Raw genomic sequence first — 17243 nt, forward strand, 5'->3', positions numbered from 1 at the left:
AAACTGTGCTCCTCCCCCTGGTTTCCAAAAATTTGATACTGCTTGTCCAGACCACCCGTGCCCGGCTTCTTCAAAATCCATCTTAAAAGCATTTCTTCAAGTCATTTCTAATTTTCAGCTGTAATTAGTCCAGTGACTGTTATTTTTAAAAAACAACTTGGAGTCATATTTAGCAGCAGAGGAGCTATCTTAAAGTTTTGGCTTTTAACTCTGCTGTGTAGACTCCTGGTCCTTTAACTCTGCAGCAGTATTTTATAGTTCTTCATATAAAAGTCTTTAACTAGGATCTCTATGAGTTCAAGGCCAGCCTGGTCTATAAGAGCTAGTTCTAGGACCGGCTCCAAAGCTACAGAGAAACTCTGTCTCGAAAAACCCCAAAAAAAAAAAAAAAAAAACTCTAACTGATTTAAACTTAATTTGAATACTGTTGAATGTATTGTTGAAATGGGGATTGTTTGTTTATCATTTATGGCTGTTTGTTTCTAGTATGTGGAAGCGATGATTTCTATGTGTTCTTTCACATCTTAGAGCATTGCAGAATTTATTTTTTATTTTATATATTTTTAATCGGGTTTTTTATTCTTTTGCTTGTCTTTAGTTTTTTTTTTTTTTTTAACCATGTAGAGTTGTGTCATCTGTGATGATACCTTTAGTTCTTTCTGTACAGTTAGGATATATTTCTTTCTTATTTACTTCCAGTATATTTCTGACTATTCTTCCAGTATGGTAGTGAAAGTGGGCCTCCTGTCCTGTCCCTGATCTTAGGGAGAACTGTTTATTTCGTGTTAAAAATGTTTTCTGTATTCCTACTTGAATTTCTGAGACAAACTATGTCTCATTTCCTCCATCTTCCATGCTGTCCTCTTAAAAATGCTAGCTGCTTTTTTTGTTTGTTTTGTTTTTTTTTTTTTAAATCAGTGCATGGCTCCTGATGAAATATCCAGTAAACCTTTTCTGGATTGTAATGATCAGAGGAGTTGTGCGCGCACCTCTTAGCAGGCTGACTAACCCTGTAGTTTGTGTTGTGTAACTTTGAGGCTTCAGGTTGGTTTTCCTGCTTGGACAATATCCTTAAAACATGGAATGATAAGTTTCTTTTAAAATGAATAGTTGCTGGTTTCTGTTATTTTTGTTACCTAACTCTAATACTTGTAAGTTATCGTTACATGCTTTTTAATCCCAGCACTTAGGAGGCAGAGGCAAGTGGGCCTCTGAATCTAATGCCAGCCTAGCTTCTCAGAGCTGTATGGTGAGGCCCCGGGCCAAAACAAAACAAAGATTCTCACTCACTCACTATGGAAAGTTATTGCCAGGTTTAAATTGTTTACTTTCAAAGTAAAAAAATGAGCATAAACCTACTGATAGCTTTATTTAGGAACATTTTAAAGCTCCTAAATAGATAAGCTTGTGTTTATCTATAATAAGTAATAGAAGCTACCTACCTATTATCTATAGTTAATAATTAATTATGGGTACAATTTGTATGGGAAGAAATGAGCTATATGTTTCCACTTATGTATGCGTAAAAGATTTGGTAAGTAACATGACAAATTGACTTGCTTAAGAGGGTAAATTTTTAAATCACGTTAAGGCACATAATAAAAAATTATAGTGACTTAAAGCTGTTGATTATTAACATTGTCTGCTTGCTGTTACTATGAATGAGAGCCTGATTCATTAGACTATTTGATCTATCTACATTTATTTCCTTCTCCTTTGTGTGTGTGTGTGTGTGTGTGTGTGTGAGAGAGAGAGAGAGAGAGAGAGAGAGAGAGAGAGAGAGAGAGAGAGAGAGAATATACCTCATGTGGCAGAGGTTAGAATATCAGACTACCCTGGTGCTGGAACTACAGGGGTTGTTAGCTGCCTATCATGTTGGAAATTGAACTCAGGTCCTCTGAAATTGGCATCTGTGAACACCCTAAACTGTGTATATGCAAAATTCCCTGAAGAGAGTATTTAAAGAACTTTGGTTATTTTTAATAGCTGTAATCATAAATGTTAAGGAAGTTAGAAGCCTGCAAACGTAAGATAGTAATATCCATCCCTTGAAAAGATGGATTGAAAAAAAACTCTGGCAATCTGTATGCGTTGGAGTTTTGGAATTTTTCATGATAGATCTTGCTTCAAAAACCGTGCTTTAACTTTGGTTTCAAAATACCAAGTTTTAGCTATTCAGGTTTTTAAGAAATCAGTGTGTTCCTTTATATAACCAGCTTTTAAAATTTTACATAGTTAACAAAATTTTGAGTCATTTTGTGATAAAGACATATTTTTTAAAAGATGCATTTATTTATTATGTATACAGTGTTCTGCCTGCATGTGTACCTGTAGGCCAGAAGAGGATGCCAGACTTCATTACAGATGGTTGTGAGCCACCCTGTGGTTGCTGGGAATTGAACTCAGGACCTCTGGAAGAGCAGCTAATGCTCTTAACTGCTGAGCCATCTCCAGCCAGCCCTAAAGCCATACTTTTTAAGACTAGGAAACTATGTTAGTAGGTAAACTTGTACCTATAGCATATCAGCACATCCAGAAGCTGTTTGCTATTATTTTCCTCGCTCCATCCACATGTGCATTGCAGCAGTTCCTTCTGCTGTTTGGTTTGTGACAGAGTCTAGCTTTTAGCCCAAGGATTTCCATGTTTTAGGCTTCAAGTTATCAGTATTTTAACATTTGTATTTGGTTGAATATTTTTCACCATGTTTTGTTAGTTTTTAATTTTAAGAAAGTACTAAGCATTAATCTCATTGTAGAATTAAAATCTCACTTTTGGCAGGCTGACTCTGGCAGAGTATCATGAACAAGAGGAAATTTTCAAGCTTAGACTAGGACATCTCAAAAAGGTATGTGCAACCCATGCTGGGTCTCTATAGTTTGTTGTCCAGCGTGTGGAAAACTTTTAATTTATTCAGCTTAATTCTTAATTTAGTCAGTATTAATTGTTTAAATGTTTTTTATCAAAATTCATGAGTGGGGCATTGTTATAACCTAAATGATCTCGTATGAATTGATACAATTGAATGGGTTTGCTGTGTGTTGTTCAGTTTTTGTTACTGTGTCACTTCGTACTTGCGTGTAAACTTTGAAACTGTAGTCAGTCCTTTGTTTTCATAGGTCTGAGTTTGGTGAAACTCATTTCCAAACACGAGTACAGATCGTTTTCCTTTCAAAATGAAGTTATGAACAGACCCAAAATTTACGTCTTGCCAGTGTTTTATCCTGCTTCCTGCTTTTCAGTTATTTAATTTTTTTTTAAAAAAAATACAGAATTGACATAAAGCTACAGCTGAACTAAGGGAAGACAGTGTCTGTGAAGTCATCTCTGAGGAGTAGGGTAGGACCAAGGACCCCATATGGTAGACACAGCTGCTGTTGAACTGTATACTAAGCCCTGTTTGAGATGTTTCCCATATGCCACTTGGTTAGAGCTTTAGAAAACTCTAGTGACTGTCACCATGCCACATTTGCTTGTGCCACTGCGCAGAAACCGTCACCCTAAATTACGTGAACATCAAAAAGATTTATTGTGACCCTCTCTTGTTTCCCTGACATCCTTCTGTTCTGTTATGTTGTTGAGTTTTCCCATGGTCTCCGAGATGCCTGTGCAGCTACAGTCTATTGTCCATAGCAGATGGAACTGTAGATAGAGCTGTAGCCATAGTGCACCTCCTAATGAACTGTGAGGCAGGAGGGCATCTGTAGTGCAGGAGAGTCACAAGTATTTGTGTGTCCACAATAAGATGTTTTGTTGAAAGGAGATTGATCGATGCCCCATATAAAAATTCACTAAGGGCTAGTGAAATGGCTCAGCTGGTAAAGGTGCTTACCGCCACACCACCTGGCAACCCAGGATCTACATGATAGAAGAAACACAATGGTTCTGGCTGCTGTCCTTTGACCTCTACACTTGTGCTGGGTTATGTGTGGTGTATGCACATATGAACATACAAGTAATTTTAGTGCTTTAGTTTAAATACAGAAACGTTTGTGTTATCTGGCCAGTCTTTGATAATAAAGGGATACTGTGTGTTTGATTGCTTATGCTGTGGCTGAGGAAATCCTTAATTACGGTGCTACTGAGGCTGCCTGCTACTTACTACACCGCTGCTGAGTGAATTCTTAGTCGCTGTACTAGTAAAGGTGTACTTAGAGCTCACTCTTTCTCTAATAATGATATTCTTTATTGTTAGATAAAATCAAACTTTATAGCAGTTAAAGTCAGCATTCTTCAGTAGTTTTTTTTTTTAAGAAAATACAACTTTGAAAGCATTCAAAGAAGGGTTTATTCTTTTGTTTTTTTGGGTTTTTTTTAGATTATTGTTGATGGTTGAGTTTAATGTTCTTTGAAAATATTTGGTCTCTGAACAATGCTTTAGTTTTTTCAAGTAACATCTACTTCCATGTCTCCTTCCATGATGGTATTTGTACACTGTTTCAGACTACCTCAGCATTTGACACCCCCTTTGCCCTCTTTCCCTCTGTTTGAGATACTACATTTTTCTTATTTACTTATTCTTTTCTAATAACTGTCCTCTTTATAATCATTTTCTTTGCTTTTTCCCCATTTATATATAAAATTTGTTATGAGTCTGATTTCTAACATCTTCTATCCCTGACTCTCCTTTATTTGTCTGTCTGTCTGTCTGTCTGTCTGTCTATATCTATCTATCTATCTATCTATCTATCTATCTATCTATCTATCTATCTATTTTGTTCTCCACCATGAAATATCCTGGGGAAAGTATCAGTTCACAGTGCAGAGTCTTACGTACTTAGAGTTCTCTTCTCAGAGACGGTTTGGATGAGAATGAATGTGTTTATAAAGGCAGTTGCTGGCGGTGCGTAGAGATAATAAAACTGAGCAAGTGATGTCACCTTAGAGACTGACTACGTAGGAGTTGCTGCTTACAACTGGGTATTTATGTTTTAGTTGTTCAGTTAGAAAGTAATAAGCAGTAACTTAATTTGTATTAAAAATGTTTCTAAAGCACAGCTAGAAAGTAGGTCATTCTGTTATGTTAAAAAGAGGGAAGGGGGAGGGGAAGAGAGAGAGAGAGAATGAGAGAGAGTTAACACACAAAGACTAGGCTTGGTTCATGAGAAAATTCTTTGTTATCGGTAACTAAGCTCCTGGGTTTGTTAGCTGGCAGAGCGCACGTTAGCTGTGAGTGCATAGCATCTCCAATAGGCTGGGTCTATTCTGATCTGTGAGCACTTGATGTTTGTGGAACCTGCTGAGTAAATAACAGGTCAGATAAGGGCATCTCTCTCTGCTCTTTCCTTCCCCCCTCTGTTGTAGGAAGGCCACTTGTTCATTTCTGGCCGCCTGGACTCCCGAAATAATCACACAGAAACTGTATTATTTGTAATACTGTGTGGCTAATAGCTAAAGCATATTACTAGCTAGCTCTTACATATAGAATTAACCCATTTTCATTATTTTATTTTTTACCATGAGGTTTGTGGCCTACCAGCTAGGTTCCAGCTGGCATCTTTCCCCCTCTGGTGGCTACATGGTGTACATGACTCTGCCTTCCTCTTAACATAAAGTAGGATTATATTAGGTTCATTAGCCCTAAATTACAAGTATATTCCTTGTTAAGAAATCTGACACCATGAGAATTTAGGGTAGAAGATCCATTTGCTGATTAAAATGGATAATTTGTGGTGTGATGTAGTTCATGATCTCTTCATATGCATTTTATATGCTGGTTAGTTGGAGAGGTAAACAGTATAGAGAAGCCTATTTACTATGGACTAGATCATAATGTTTATGTGTATCTATGCTACTCTGTAGTCTTAGAAAATAAAGTTTTAAAGTGTGATAAAAGTCAAGTAGGAACCTTCCGGAGTATGTGGCTTAAACTAAATCAAATTTGCCTCCAAAAATGTAGTTTCTGTAAGTGCTTAGTATTTGGTTTATTTTCTGGGCTTGGAGAAGTCACTGTAGTGTCTCTCAGAATATCAAGAATTCTTAAGCCAGGTATGGTGGCAGACTCCTGTATTCCCAGAACATAGGTAGCTGAAGGGGGGGGGGAGACTCACCAAACACCCTCTACACAGTGAAACCTATGCCTCCTCACTGTACCCCCTCCCAAAAAAAAAAATCAAAAAATCCCCAAATACAGAAGACTCCGGCTCTTTATGAGGCCTGGGTTCCAGCCTCAGCACTCTGCACAGAAAGTGCTTTACTGTTTGTAAGGTGTAGGAGTTTACGCGGCCATTGCTCATACATTTGTAAGTGTTCATCTTTTTACCCTGTCTGTGAAGGGATGATTCTCAGTCCCATGTCAACAGAACTACACAATATTACCGTTCATGTAGGCAGGGTTCCTCTTTATCGGCCTTGCTATCCTAAACTTGCATTGTAGACTGGGCTGACCTTGAACTCAGATCTACCCACCTCTGCCTCCCATGTGCTGGGAGTTGCCCAGCTTGTAATTACTCTTTCAAGTGAACATCAGCTTTAGCTTTCTGAATAGCACATGCTTTACATGGAGTAACACAGTCCATGGGCAACAAGCCAGTTAGGTTCTCACTGCCTCCTTCTCAGTGGCTAATCCCATAAGTTATAGTGTGAACATATGGTGGATATAATTGCTCTTTGTTCTGTTGCTGGGTGTTTTGAGCAGGATCTCACTATATACCTTGACTGGCCTGGAACTCATGGAAAATTGCCTGCCTCTGCCTCCCAGGTGCTGGGACTAAAGATGTGTACTGTTCTCTTTTCAGATATATGTTTTAAATATGTGATTATTTGAAGACAATGCTAGGAAGTTTGGTGTCTTGGTATCAGATAGTAAATAGTAAAGGAATGATTGGGGAAAGAGAGAGAGAGAGATTGAGATTGACCTGGTTTAAGTGTCAGAAGTTTAATTGGGGAGACATAACCAGTTTGTAACTGAAATAGTGCTAGGCAGGAATTATTAGCAGACGCAGGATATCAGCCTGAAGCAATCAGCTAAGCAATTGACAGTCACCTCAGTCTCTACTGAAACAGAATCACATCCAACATGCCACCTGACACCATTTCTTTCTCTCTTTCTCCTCTGCTCCTTGCGATGTGGCATTCATCTCTCCTTGTGCCTCGTTCTGAAGAGATAACAGTGTAGCAACAACTCTGCCACTGACACCCTGTTCTCTGAGGATATTGGCACCTGCAAAGAGAAACAAGCAGTGACAGGCAGCAGCAGCATCAGTACTAACCTCCATGGTGAACTCTTTACAGGCTGAGAACAAGCTCACAGCTCTTTTCTCACTCCTGACAGTGGAACATGCAGCCAGTTGAAACGGACAAGACTGGATTGCCTGCGAGCCTTTTGCGCAGTGGAGAATGCAGGGCGCTGGTTTTAGGTGAATTGTCTCCACACACTCCTAACCAGCTTTGCTGTCTCTCTCTGCCTTTTTAGAATATTCATGTCATCCAGGTTATCAAAAAAGTTTCATATGTGACATTTCTTGTCATTTTAGTATTGAGTGACAATAATGAGCAGTATAATATTGGACAGCTTTATCTTTAGATCTCTGTGTTCACTTCTGTTTGTAGCCATAATCAAAAGAAATCTAAAGATTCTCTCACTTAAGGCCAACCACGGGCACATTATGTGTCTGTACGCTGTAATACAGGGTTCTGCTCTTGCAAGAGCAGTCGTTTTCAGGGGACCTTTGGTAGAAAATGCACTGTTTGAGAAGATCACAGTGAAACCCAGAAAGACTGTTAGGAGGCTTCTGGCTGTGTTTGGGCAAGAGAGGTACTGAGAAGCACTTTGGGGTTCTTCGTTGACATTTTGTCCTTACTATTTCTTTCTACTTAGAAATGAGTAGATTTTGAAGTTCCAGCTGCGAGCATGGAACTAGCTGTAGATGGAAGCTCTCCTTTGTTTATAGTCCACCTCCTCCACACCAGAAACTTTGAACAGTCTGGTTCTTGTAATCAGACCCTTGACATGGCAGTAGATGATAGCCACTTACCAAAAGGGAAAATTAGAGGTAAAGTTTTCTTCCTTTGGTGTTTGTATTAATTAGCTAGTTTAAGCAGTAGGATTTAAACATTTTTGTGGGGCTGGGGATATACTCACTTGGTAGAGTGTTTGCCTGACATACATGAATCCAGGGTATAACCCTAGCATCAGCAGGTGGTAGAGCAGTACATCCTAACTACTCCAAGGAGAATCAGGAGCTCAAGATCATCCTTGACCACACAGTGATTTTTCAAGCCAGCTTAGGCTATGTTACATACACAAACATGCATGCACACACATTATTTTTTGTTGTTGCTGCTGTTTTAATATTGCAAGTCGAGTTTCCCTCACTTAGAGCAGAATTGTTTAAGCTAGAAATCACTGTTTCACAGTGGAAAGCACTTTCTTGACCACTAGCCATTTCCAGTCAAAACTATAAATTTGTGCTTTCACATGTGCACACATACCGAGTGTGTTAGGGCTGACCCCTTCCTATTGTCGAGTAGAAAGTTAACTCTTTTTATGCTGTTTAAAAGCCAGGGTGTGTGTGTGTGTGTGTGTGTGTGTGTGTGTGTGTGTGTGTGTGTTTGGGGGGGGAGGGGTATTCATTAGTATCCTGAAAAGGGCTCATAGAAAATGGAAAACTAGAAGAAAGGACTGCACTGTACCGTACCATGTTCTGTACACTGCCTGCTAGACAGTGTCAGCACCCTGGTTGATATTTAAGGGATTCTTCCCTATAATACAACAGTATAGAGTAATAATACTAAATACTATATTTGCCAGCCATTGGGATTCATGTATTTATTTGCAGCTGCTTAGAAAGGGATTTGCTTTGTTTATATAAAATAGAGAGGTGTGCAGAGGAACAAACCTGTCTTGTTTAGCATTCATGCCCAGTTAAAAGTTTCAGTCTATATATTTGTGCATTTGAAGAGAGAGTAAACCAAACACAAACCACACACCCTTCTCTCTTGAAGAAATGAAGTCAGGAAGAGGAAGGTATCAGTAGACATTAACAACAGGTTGGACGGGAGGTATCTGAGCTAGCTAAATACATTCAGAAAAGACAGACTGTTCCCATCAGTGATGGCAGATGTCCTGATTGGAAATGAAACTAGAACAATGTTGTGTATAGCCAGAAAAGATTGTAGCTATGAATTCCAGAGCTTTTGTATCTTCTTCCTCCCCTCCCATCTGCACAGTCACACTCAGGTGTGACAGGTGAGATAAAGTCAGACCTGTTCTGTGTTGGCAATACTTGTTTTGCTGTTGGTTCATATTTCTATTGGTTTATATTTCCTATATCTACAAAATAAGGATAAATTTGAAGTAAATAGCGCACTCTCTCGTAATTAAAGAAGAGGTCATGAATTCAAGAGGAAGTAGAAGGAGACACGAGTTGGAGGGCAAGAGAGTGGAGTGGGCATGGTGTAACTCATAAACCAGGGAATATTGTGTTGCCGAAAGAGACAAATTATGAATAAGATACATTTTTGTGCTTAAGGTTTGTTAAGAGACAAATTGTTCTGTTGAAGTGGTCATGGGTCTTATTTTTCATTAAAAATATTGGAAAGTGCCACATGGTGGTGACACACACCTTTAATCCCAGCACTTGGGAGGCAGAGACAGGTGGATCTCATAGTTTGAGGATAGCCTGGTCTACAGAGCAAGTTCAAGGACAAACAGGGCTGCACAGAGAAACCCTGTCTCAAGAAACCATATATATTGGAAAGTAGTATTTTTGCAGGTCATCTAATGAGCCAATATTGAGATATGTTGTTTCTATGACTTGATTTTTGTGATGCATATCAGAACATAAGCATTGTTTTAAGATGTTGTCAACCATTACAGTGTGTATTATTAAATTGCCAGTTGCTTTTTTTTTTTTGGTTCGAATAGAGAAGAACTATATTCTTTTATTTTGTGTTTGATCACCAAGCCCACTGCTCTTTAATGTAGTCTATTCTTACTGATGTTCCTTCTATTCTGTAACTGCCTACAGAGAATCTCTCTGCTTTCAATATCTGGCTAGCTAGTGGTTAAATCCAGAATTAGAACTTTATTTTTGAGATAGAGTCTTACTGTGCAGCATTAGCTAGCCAGGAGCTTGCTCTGTAGTTCAGGCTGGTCTTGAACTCAGAGGTCTGCCTGTTTCTGCTGAGACTAAAGGTGTGTGCCACAATGCCCAGGGAAACATAGTGGTTGACTAGATGCTCTTATTTTATTAGTTTGTTATCAGAATAGATTCTTCAGAGTACAGGATAAATGTGGGCTTTCATTAGGTACAGCGTCTAGGTAGAGGAGGAGCCCTGCAATCGGCCATGCTCTTCTAAGAACACTCTGGTCTTCTAACTCAGTGGAACTTTAGACACCGGTATTCTCGCTCGCCATGAAAATGGATACATGGGTAAAATGTCCTTTTATATCACAAGTAAACGGAGGTTGTTACAATTTCCTCTCTTCATCTTCAGGAAGAAGCTGAAATCCAGGCGGAACTGGAGCGCTTGGAAAGAGTCAGGAATCTTCACATACGAGAGCTCAAGAGAATAAACAATGAGGATAATTCACAGTAAGTGCCATGTTGTACGTGACAGCAGCCCCCTTTCCTCTCCCATGGAAAACATAAACGCTTTCTCGGTCAGCCATCTCTGTACACATAGAAGAATTCCAGAGGGTTGCTCACTTGGACGTCTGTGTGATCTGCTCCCCCGCTGCCTCCTCACGCCATCACTCTCACTCCCATCTGAATGTATGGCTGACTTGCTTTGTATTTCCCGGCAAGTGCACCCTAGACAGAATACCTGTCTCAGCTCCACCTCATTTCATTCATATCCTTTTCTTAATTTTTCGTGGTGATTGTCACTGTCTGTTTGTTGTTGTTATTGTTGATTTATTATGTTTCCTCCCCTTAACCTGTAAAATTCTTTAACAAGATTATTGTTAGCCGGGCGGTGGTGGCGCACGCCTTTAATCCCAGCACTTGGGAGGCAGAGGCAGGCGGATCTCTGTGAGTTCGAGGCCAGCCTGGTCTACAAGAGCTAGTTCCAGGACAGGCACCAAAAAAGCTACGGAGAAACCCTGTCTCAAAAATTTAAAAAAAAAAAAAAAAGATTATTGTTTTGATCTCTTTGTGTCATCAAACCTAAGAGAGTACCTGGGACATAGTAGTCACCTTATAGTTATATCTTGACTGAATGTCAAAATTAATTTTACAGGAATGAAGGAGAAATTATTATAAAAGTTACGTATCATACAATGTAGGAAGACATGGGAAAGAACTGCAAGTTGTAGTCTCTGGTTTAAATCCAGTTATGAGAATGAGTGTCTTTTGTGGCACATTAAAATAACCTGTGTTTACTGGATCTTCATTTATTAGCATGTAGGTGAAAACTTTGTGTGTTGACACTTGATCTTGAAGTCTAGCGATGTCATTTAAAGCTGCATGACCGCCGGGCGGTGGTGGCGCCTTTAATCACAGCACTTGGGAGGCAGAGGCAGGCGGATCTCTGTGAGTTCGAGACCAGCCTGGTCTACAAGAGCTAGTTCCAGGATAGGCTCCAAAACCACAGAGAAACCCTGTCTCGAAAAACCAAAAAAAAAAAAATAAATAAATAAAGCTGCATGACTTCGTATGTATGTATGTATGTATTCCCTTGGGAAGTGAGAATGCTTTGCTTAGAGAGGGACCTTGTGATCATGTGTGGATGTGCAGTCCATGAACACAGGTCGCTAATTTAGCATAATAGAAAATACCCTGCATTCTATCACATTAAAATTTAAAATTAACTGACTTTGAAAATCAAATTCAGTATTTGTGGCTGTGGTTTGGGAATTTAAGATAAAGTAAATTGTTAGTTTTATAATGTGCCTCAGTCTAGGCAGAAATCTATTTTCTACAGTTTTCAGGAAAAACTTACTTATATTCAGCTAATTTTTAGTAAATTGTACAAATGCAGTGTCTTTACACTTGGCTTTTTAAAGCTGTTACTGTCAGAGTGTAAATTTCGGAAACTGTGTTTCTGCCAAGCACTTTGAGTATTACTGCTAACCTTGTACAGACAGCTTTCCCAGTCTGACCCCTCATCTGTAAACAGACACAGCAGGGTTGAGAAATGAACAAATGAACTTATGTAAGTTGCTTAATAGATAGCAGTATGATAAACGTTAGCTATTAATGATAGTATGTATTACTTAATATATAGCAGTTAAGGTAAACTAGTAATGGTAGGTAAGTGTTACTTGTGTTTTTTCTTTTACAAGTTTTTAAAAATTTCTTACTTTTAAAATTGATGAATAGTTCAAAGACACTAAGATAAAACCATGAACAAAGATCAGTTGATAAATTATATTTAAATGCAAGTCAGTACTATAAAATCTTAGTCACTCATTACTCAATATAAAAGTATATTTTTTCAAGAAAGGGCTTTTCTGGGCTGGAGAGATGGCTCAGAGGTTAAGAGCATTGCCTGCTCTTCCAAAGGTCCTGAGTTCAATTCCCAGCAACCACATGGTGGCTCACAACCATCTGAAATGGAGTCTGGTGCCCTCTTCTGGCCTTCAGGCACATACACAGACAGAATATTGTATACATAATAAATAAATATTTAAAAAAAATAAATAAATAAAAGAAAGGGCTTTTCTATAGGGCACAGTTGATGGTCTTTAAGAGGGTGCTGTTAGTGGCTAGCTGTTACAGTTACACTTTGTAAGTGCTGATGCTATCACAGGGATACTATGTAGAAAGATGGAGAGAGAAGAGCACACTGCTGCCCAGTTGTCCAGTGTGCAAAATTAACAACAGAGTGACTGAAACAGACAGCTGGGAGTAGAGTCAGGAATGGTCATTAATGCACACAAAACTTCTTATATTCTTTTAATGTGCCTAAATAGCTGTTTTTCCTCTCTGCTTTTTAAGGTTCAAAGATCATCCAACGTTAAATGAAAGATATTTATTGCTTCATCTTCTTGGAAGAGGTGGTTTCAGTGAAGTGTATAAGGTAATGGTCACTGTTCTTTATGCTAATGGAGGGGGCGAGATTAAAAAAACACATGGCTTTTTGTGTACTGGTTTTAGACTGACTTTTATCCTCAGTCTCATTACAACAAAAGGGCTTATGGTGGGGTTTGTTGTCTTTTCTCCTGGGTCTAAGATCTGTTCTTACCTGTATAGTCCTCTTTTATCCTCTCAGCCATTTTAACTCTAAATAAGCCTGAGCCTCTGTAGGGTGCTGCTACTTACTAGCACTCTGTCTCACTGTTCCCAGGGGCCCTGTTTCTCTGCTGTGATCTCACAGGTTTATAATTCTGTCATCAAGTCACTTTACTCTTGTTCTCATTGACCCTCTCTTACTGTGACAAATATTATGACCAGGACAAGTTGGGGAGGGAACAGTTACTTCATCTTACAGGTTACAGTCATACACTGAGGGAAGCCAAACATGAACTCAAGACCAGAGCTGGAAGCAAGAGCCACGGAGGGTGCTGCTCACAGGCTTGGTTACTCCGGCTTGTGCTTGCCCTTTTACTGCACACAGTCCAGGACCACACACTCCGGAGCGGCACTGCCCACCGGTCAGTTTAATCAAGTCAATCTCCCAGTGCAGAGTCCTTCAGATAACTTTGTGCTGTATGGAATTAACAACTGAAGCTAACTAGGAAGTGTTTCCCTTGCTTAAGCTAGTAAGGTAGGGATTCCTGGAGACCTTTTAACAAACATGGAAGTTACTAAGTGCTTTTTAAAGAGGCATCTTTGCATATAAGGCACGATGAAGCTTAAACTGTTAAGCTTTCTTTCAACAGCATTTAGAGTGTGAAATATATAGGGCTGGAGAGAATGCTCTACAGTAAGGGCACACACTGCTCTCCCAAAGGACCCTAGTTCAGTTTCAGGCACCCTTGTTAGAAGGCGCACATCTGCCTTCTAACTCCAACTCAGGGTGGTCTAATGCCTCTGGAATTATTAAGAACCTATTAGGGGGCTGGAGAGATGGCTCAGCGGTTAAGAGCACTGACTGCTCTTCTCTGGAAGAGAGTTCAATTCCCAGCAACCACATGGTGGCTCACAACCACCTATAATGAGATCTGGTGCCCTCTTCTGGCCTACAGGCAGGATACTGACTGACTGATTGACTGACTGACTGACTGAATACATACATACATACATACATACATAAATATATCTTTTTTAAAAAAGGACCTATTAACTGGGGCTGTAGAAATGGATCAGTATTCAGGAGCACTGAGGGGTCTTCCAGAGGACTTGTCTCAGATTCCCAACATCCACATGGGCAGTTCACATCTGTAACTCTTATTTCAGAGGACTCAGTGCCATCTTCTGGCCTCTTCAGGCACTACATGCAGAGCTGCGCAGATAACATAACACCCATACAATAAAATAAAAATAATTTTAAAGTTGAAAAGAATTTATTAGTTTAGTTGCTAAGACAGATAAAAATACTTTCTTCCCTACAACACACAGGAAAGTGTCGTAGGTGTTCATGTTGCTGGTTGCTCTCTATAAGCTTTCCCATGCAATGGAGCAGGCCTGCATTTAAAAGAAAACTGGCTTCATTGTTTTATCATGATTCAAAATATTCACATTTAAAGAACTTGAATGTGAAAATTGACATTATTTTTACTTTTTTGCTTCATCACCATGGCATTTCTGTCTTATTTAAGTATATCACTGAACTGTATATCATCTTAGGTGATCGGTAGTTGTTGCAAAAATATTACCAAAACTTCATTCTGTTGAGTTGTTTGATTGATGTTGGCAGAGGTTTCTTTCCTGCCCAGTCCCAAAAAAAACCACATAGAGGCTTAAATCATAAATTGGTAGGCCCATTAGCTCAGGCTTCTGACTAACTCTTACATCCTACATAATTCTTGTCTGTGTCAGTCATGTGGCTTGGTGCCTCTTATGAGCCAGACATTCTCATCTTGCTTCCTCTGTGTCTGGGTGACAAATGACAACTGAGCCTTTCCTCTTCCTAGAACTCTTCTGTCCTCGTCCTGCCTCCACTTCTGCCTGGCTACTGGCCAATCTACATTTTATTAAAGCAATACAACTGACAAATCTTTACAGCAGATTGATGTGCGGTGTGGTTGTGTTCTACCTTGAATTGTAGGCTTTTGACTTGTATGAGCAAAGATACGCTGCTGTGAAAATCCACCAGCTTAATAAAAGCTGGAGAGACGAAAAGAAAGAAAACTACCACAAACATGCCTGCAGAGAGTATCGAATACACAAGGAACTGGATCACCCCAGAATAGTTAAACTCTATGATTACTTCTCCTTGGATACAGATACGTAAGTAAACAAAGATTCAACTTGTAAGAATACTGGTTTTGTTTCCGACCCTGCAGTGCAGATATTCTCATCTCTCTGTTAGGGTTCTCAGTTACTGGATAATGATTCTTCACTTCCCCAGTGTGGATTTCTGCTGATTGTTCCCTTTCTGCTGTAGATTTTGTACTGTGCTGGAGTACTGTGAAGGCAATGACTTGGACTTCTACCTGAAGCAGCACAAATTGATGTCTGAGAAAGAAGCTCGGTCTATTGTGATGCAGATAGTGAATGCCCTACGATATCTCAATGAGATCAAGCCTCCTATTATACATTATGACCTTAAGCCAGGTATTTCAGGAAACCTGTCTTACAGGGTTAGGTTTTTGTTTTTGTTTTTCCAGGAGTGGAGTTGGGGGTTATGTCTGCTTTTTTGCTTGCATTTTGTAACAGGGTTTCCCTATGTAGCCTGAGCTGGACTAACTCATAGAGATCTACCTTCTGATGCTTCCTAAGTGCTGGGATTGAAGGTGTGCACCAACATAATGAGACCCCAGATACATGTTTATTTACCAAACATTGCTCTTAATTGTAAAAATTATCCTTTCGTTCATATAGATGGGTGTGTATGTGTGTGTGCTACTAAAAATATTCTATTTTGGTTTTTAGGAAATATCCTTCTGGTAGATGGAACGGCATGTGGAGAAATCAAAATCACTGATTTTGGTCTGTCCAAGATTATGGATGATGATAGCTATGGTGTGGACGGAATGGATCTGACTTCCCAGGGGGCAGGCACTTACTGGTAAATGATTTAGTAAATACATCAAGACTACTTAATTAGTTCAGTGCATTATGAAAATTTAGTTTTATTTTCAAACATTCTTTGAGGTTACTGTGCTAAAGGCATTGATTCTGAGCCTCTGAATTGAGGAGAGTCCTCTGCTAGTGTTTTCCTCTCTGCATTCTAAACTGCAGAGGCTGAAAGGTGCACAAGGAATGGTTCAGCATACACATAACTTTAGTAGATAGCAGCCAGAAACTTCTAGGGTGAGTCGGAATTCGTGAGTTTTTTTTTTTCTATGATGTTGAGTGATATTATGATCTGAATAAGTATTTTTACGGATGTAGTGTCCCAGCTTGCATTGGTCAGAGCTGTGAACCTTAGGCCTTCTCTATAGAAGTTTTGTGATTTTTAGTTGTTTTGTTTTGTTCTAGTAGATAACAGGGTCTATTAATTGTAGACTGTAGATAAACTCATACTTTAGTCATTAGATTTGACTCTCAAAATCTCTTTCTGTAGATACAAATCTAGCTGGAACCGATTCATGACTGTAGAAGTCATCCTTAATGTTATCAGTACATAGCTGACTTAGGTACCGTTACTGTTGCCTCTGTGAAACACCGGTACCAAAAGCAAGTTGGGAGGAAATGGTTTATTTGGCTTACACTTCCTCGTCTTTGTCCATCATTGAAGACAGGACGGGGACTCCCTCTCTGATGACTCGAGTTTTTGCTGAGTTATGTGCCACTAGCCAGGACTCTGGGTGCTTCTCACATTTACTGCCAAGGTCACCAAAGTAGAAAATACAGAGTATCCTAATTCTCAGAATAAATGAGAGTAGCAAGAAGTTAGTTGGATTTTACTGGGAAGAGAGCTGCATAAAAGCTGCACAGTGGCTGTTGAGGACCTTCACAGTTTGCCCATTTCCCTGCATTACTCAGATTCATGCTGAGTTCACTTTCCTCAAGGGGAATAAGTCATGTGTGTGGTCAACTTTATACCACGTGGAAATCATCATCTGTCTGTGGTACTGCCTAAAAATGTGATACTCATAAAAGTGAAGCTACTGCTTTCCTGTTGAAGAAAACTGTCACTCAAACTTATAATCTCCTGTAAGTTAATAGTTTTTTTTAATTTATTAGATTTTTTTAAACATACCAATCTAAGTTCCCACTCCTTCCCCTTCTCCCATTCCCTCCACACCCCC

At 39.3% G+C, this 17243-nt stretch overlaps 1 protein-coding gene across 3 annotated transcripts in view; it reads left to right on the top strand.

The window, feature by feature from the left end:
- The window catches only part of Tlk1 (tousled like kinase 1), a 106670-nt gene that overhangs the window by 79369 nt on the left and 10058 nt on the right, over window positions 1-17243 (top strand). For all 3 annotated transcript variants that reach the window (XM_050122046.1, XM_050122041.1, XM_050122055.1), the window contains 6 exons: window positions 2780-2846; window positions 10439-10536; window positions 12883-12964; window positions 15095-15276; window positions 15434-15603; window positions 15922-16057. In XM_050122046.1, the coding sequence (XP_049978003.1) occupies window positions 2780-2846; window positions 10439-10536; window positions 12883-12964; window positions 15095-15276; window positions 15434-15603; window positions 15922-16057 (735 nt within the window). The remainder of the gene's footprint in view (window positions 1-2779; window positions 2847-10438; window positions 10537-12882; window positions 12965-15094; window positions 15277-15433; window positions 15604-15921; window positions 16058-17243) is intronic.

The sequence above is a fragment of the Alexandromys fortis genome, unplaced genomic scaffold (genome assembly GCF_014885135.2).
Source record: "Alexandromys fortis isolate MF-2015 unplaced genomic scaffold, M_Fortis_MF-2015_v1.1 scaffold_8_9099976_23576923, whole genome shotgun sequence".
Classification (NCBI taxonomy): Eukaryota; Metazoa; Chordata; class Mammalia; order Rodentia; family Cricetidae; genus Alexandromys; species Alexandromys fortis.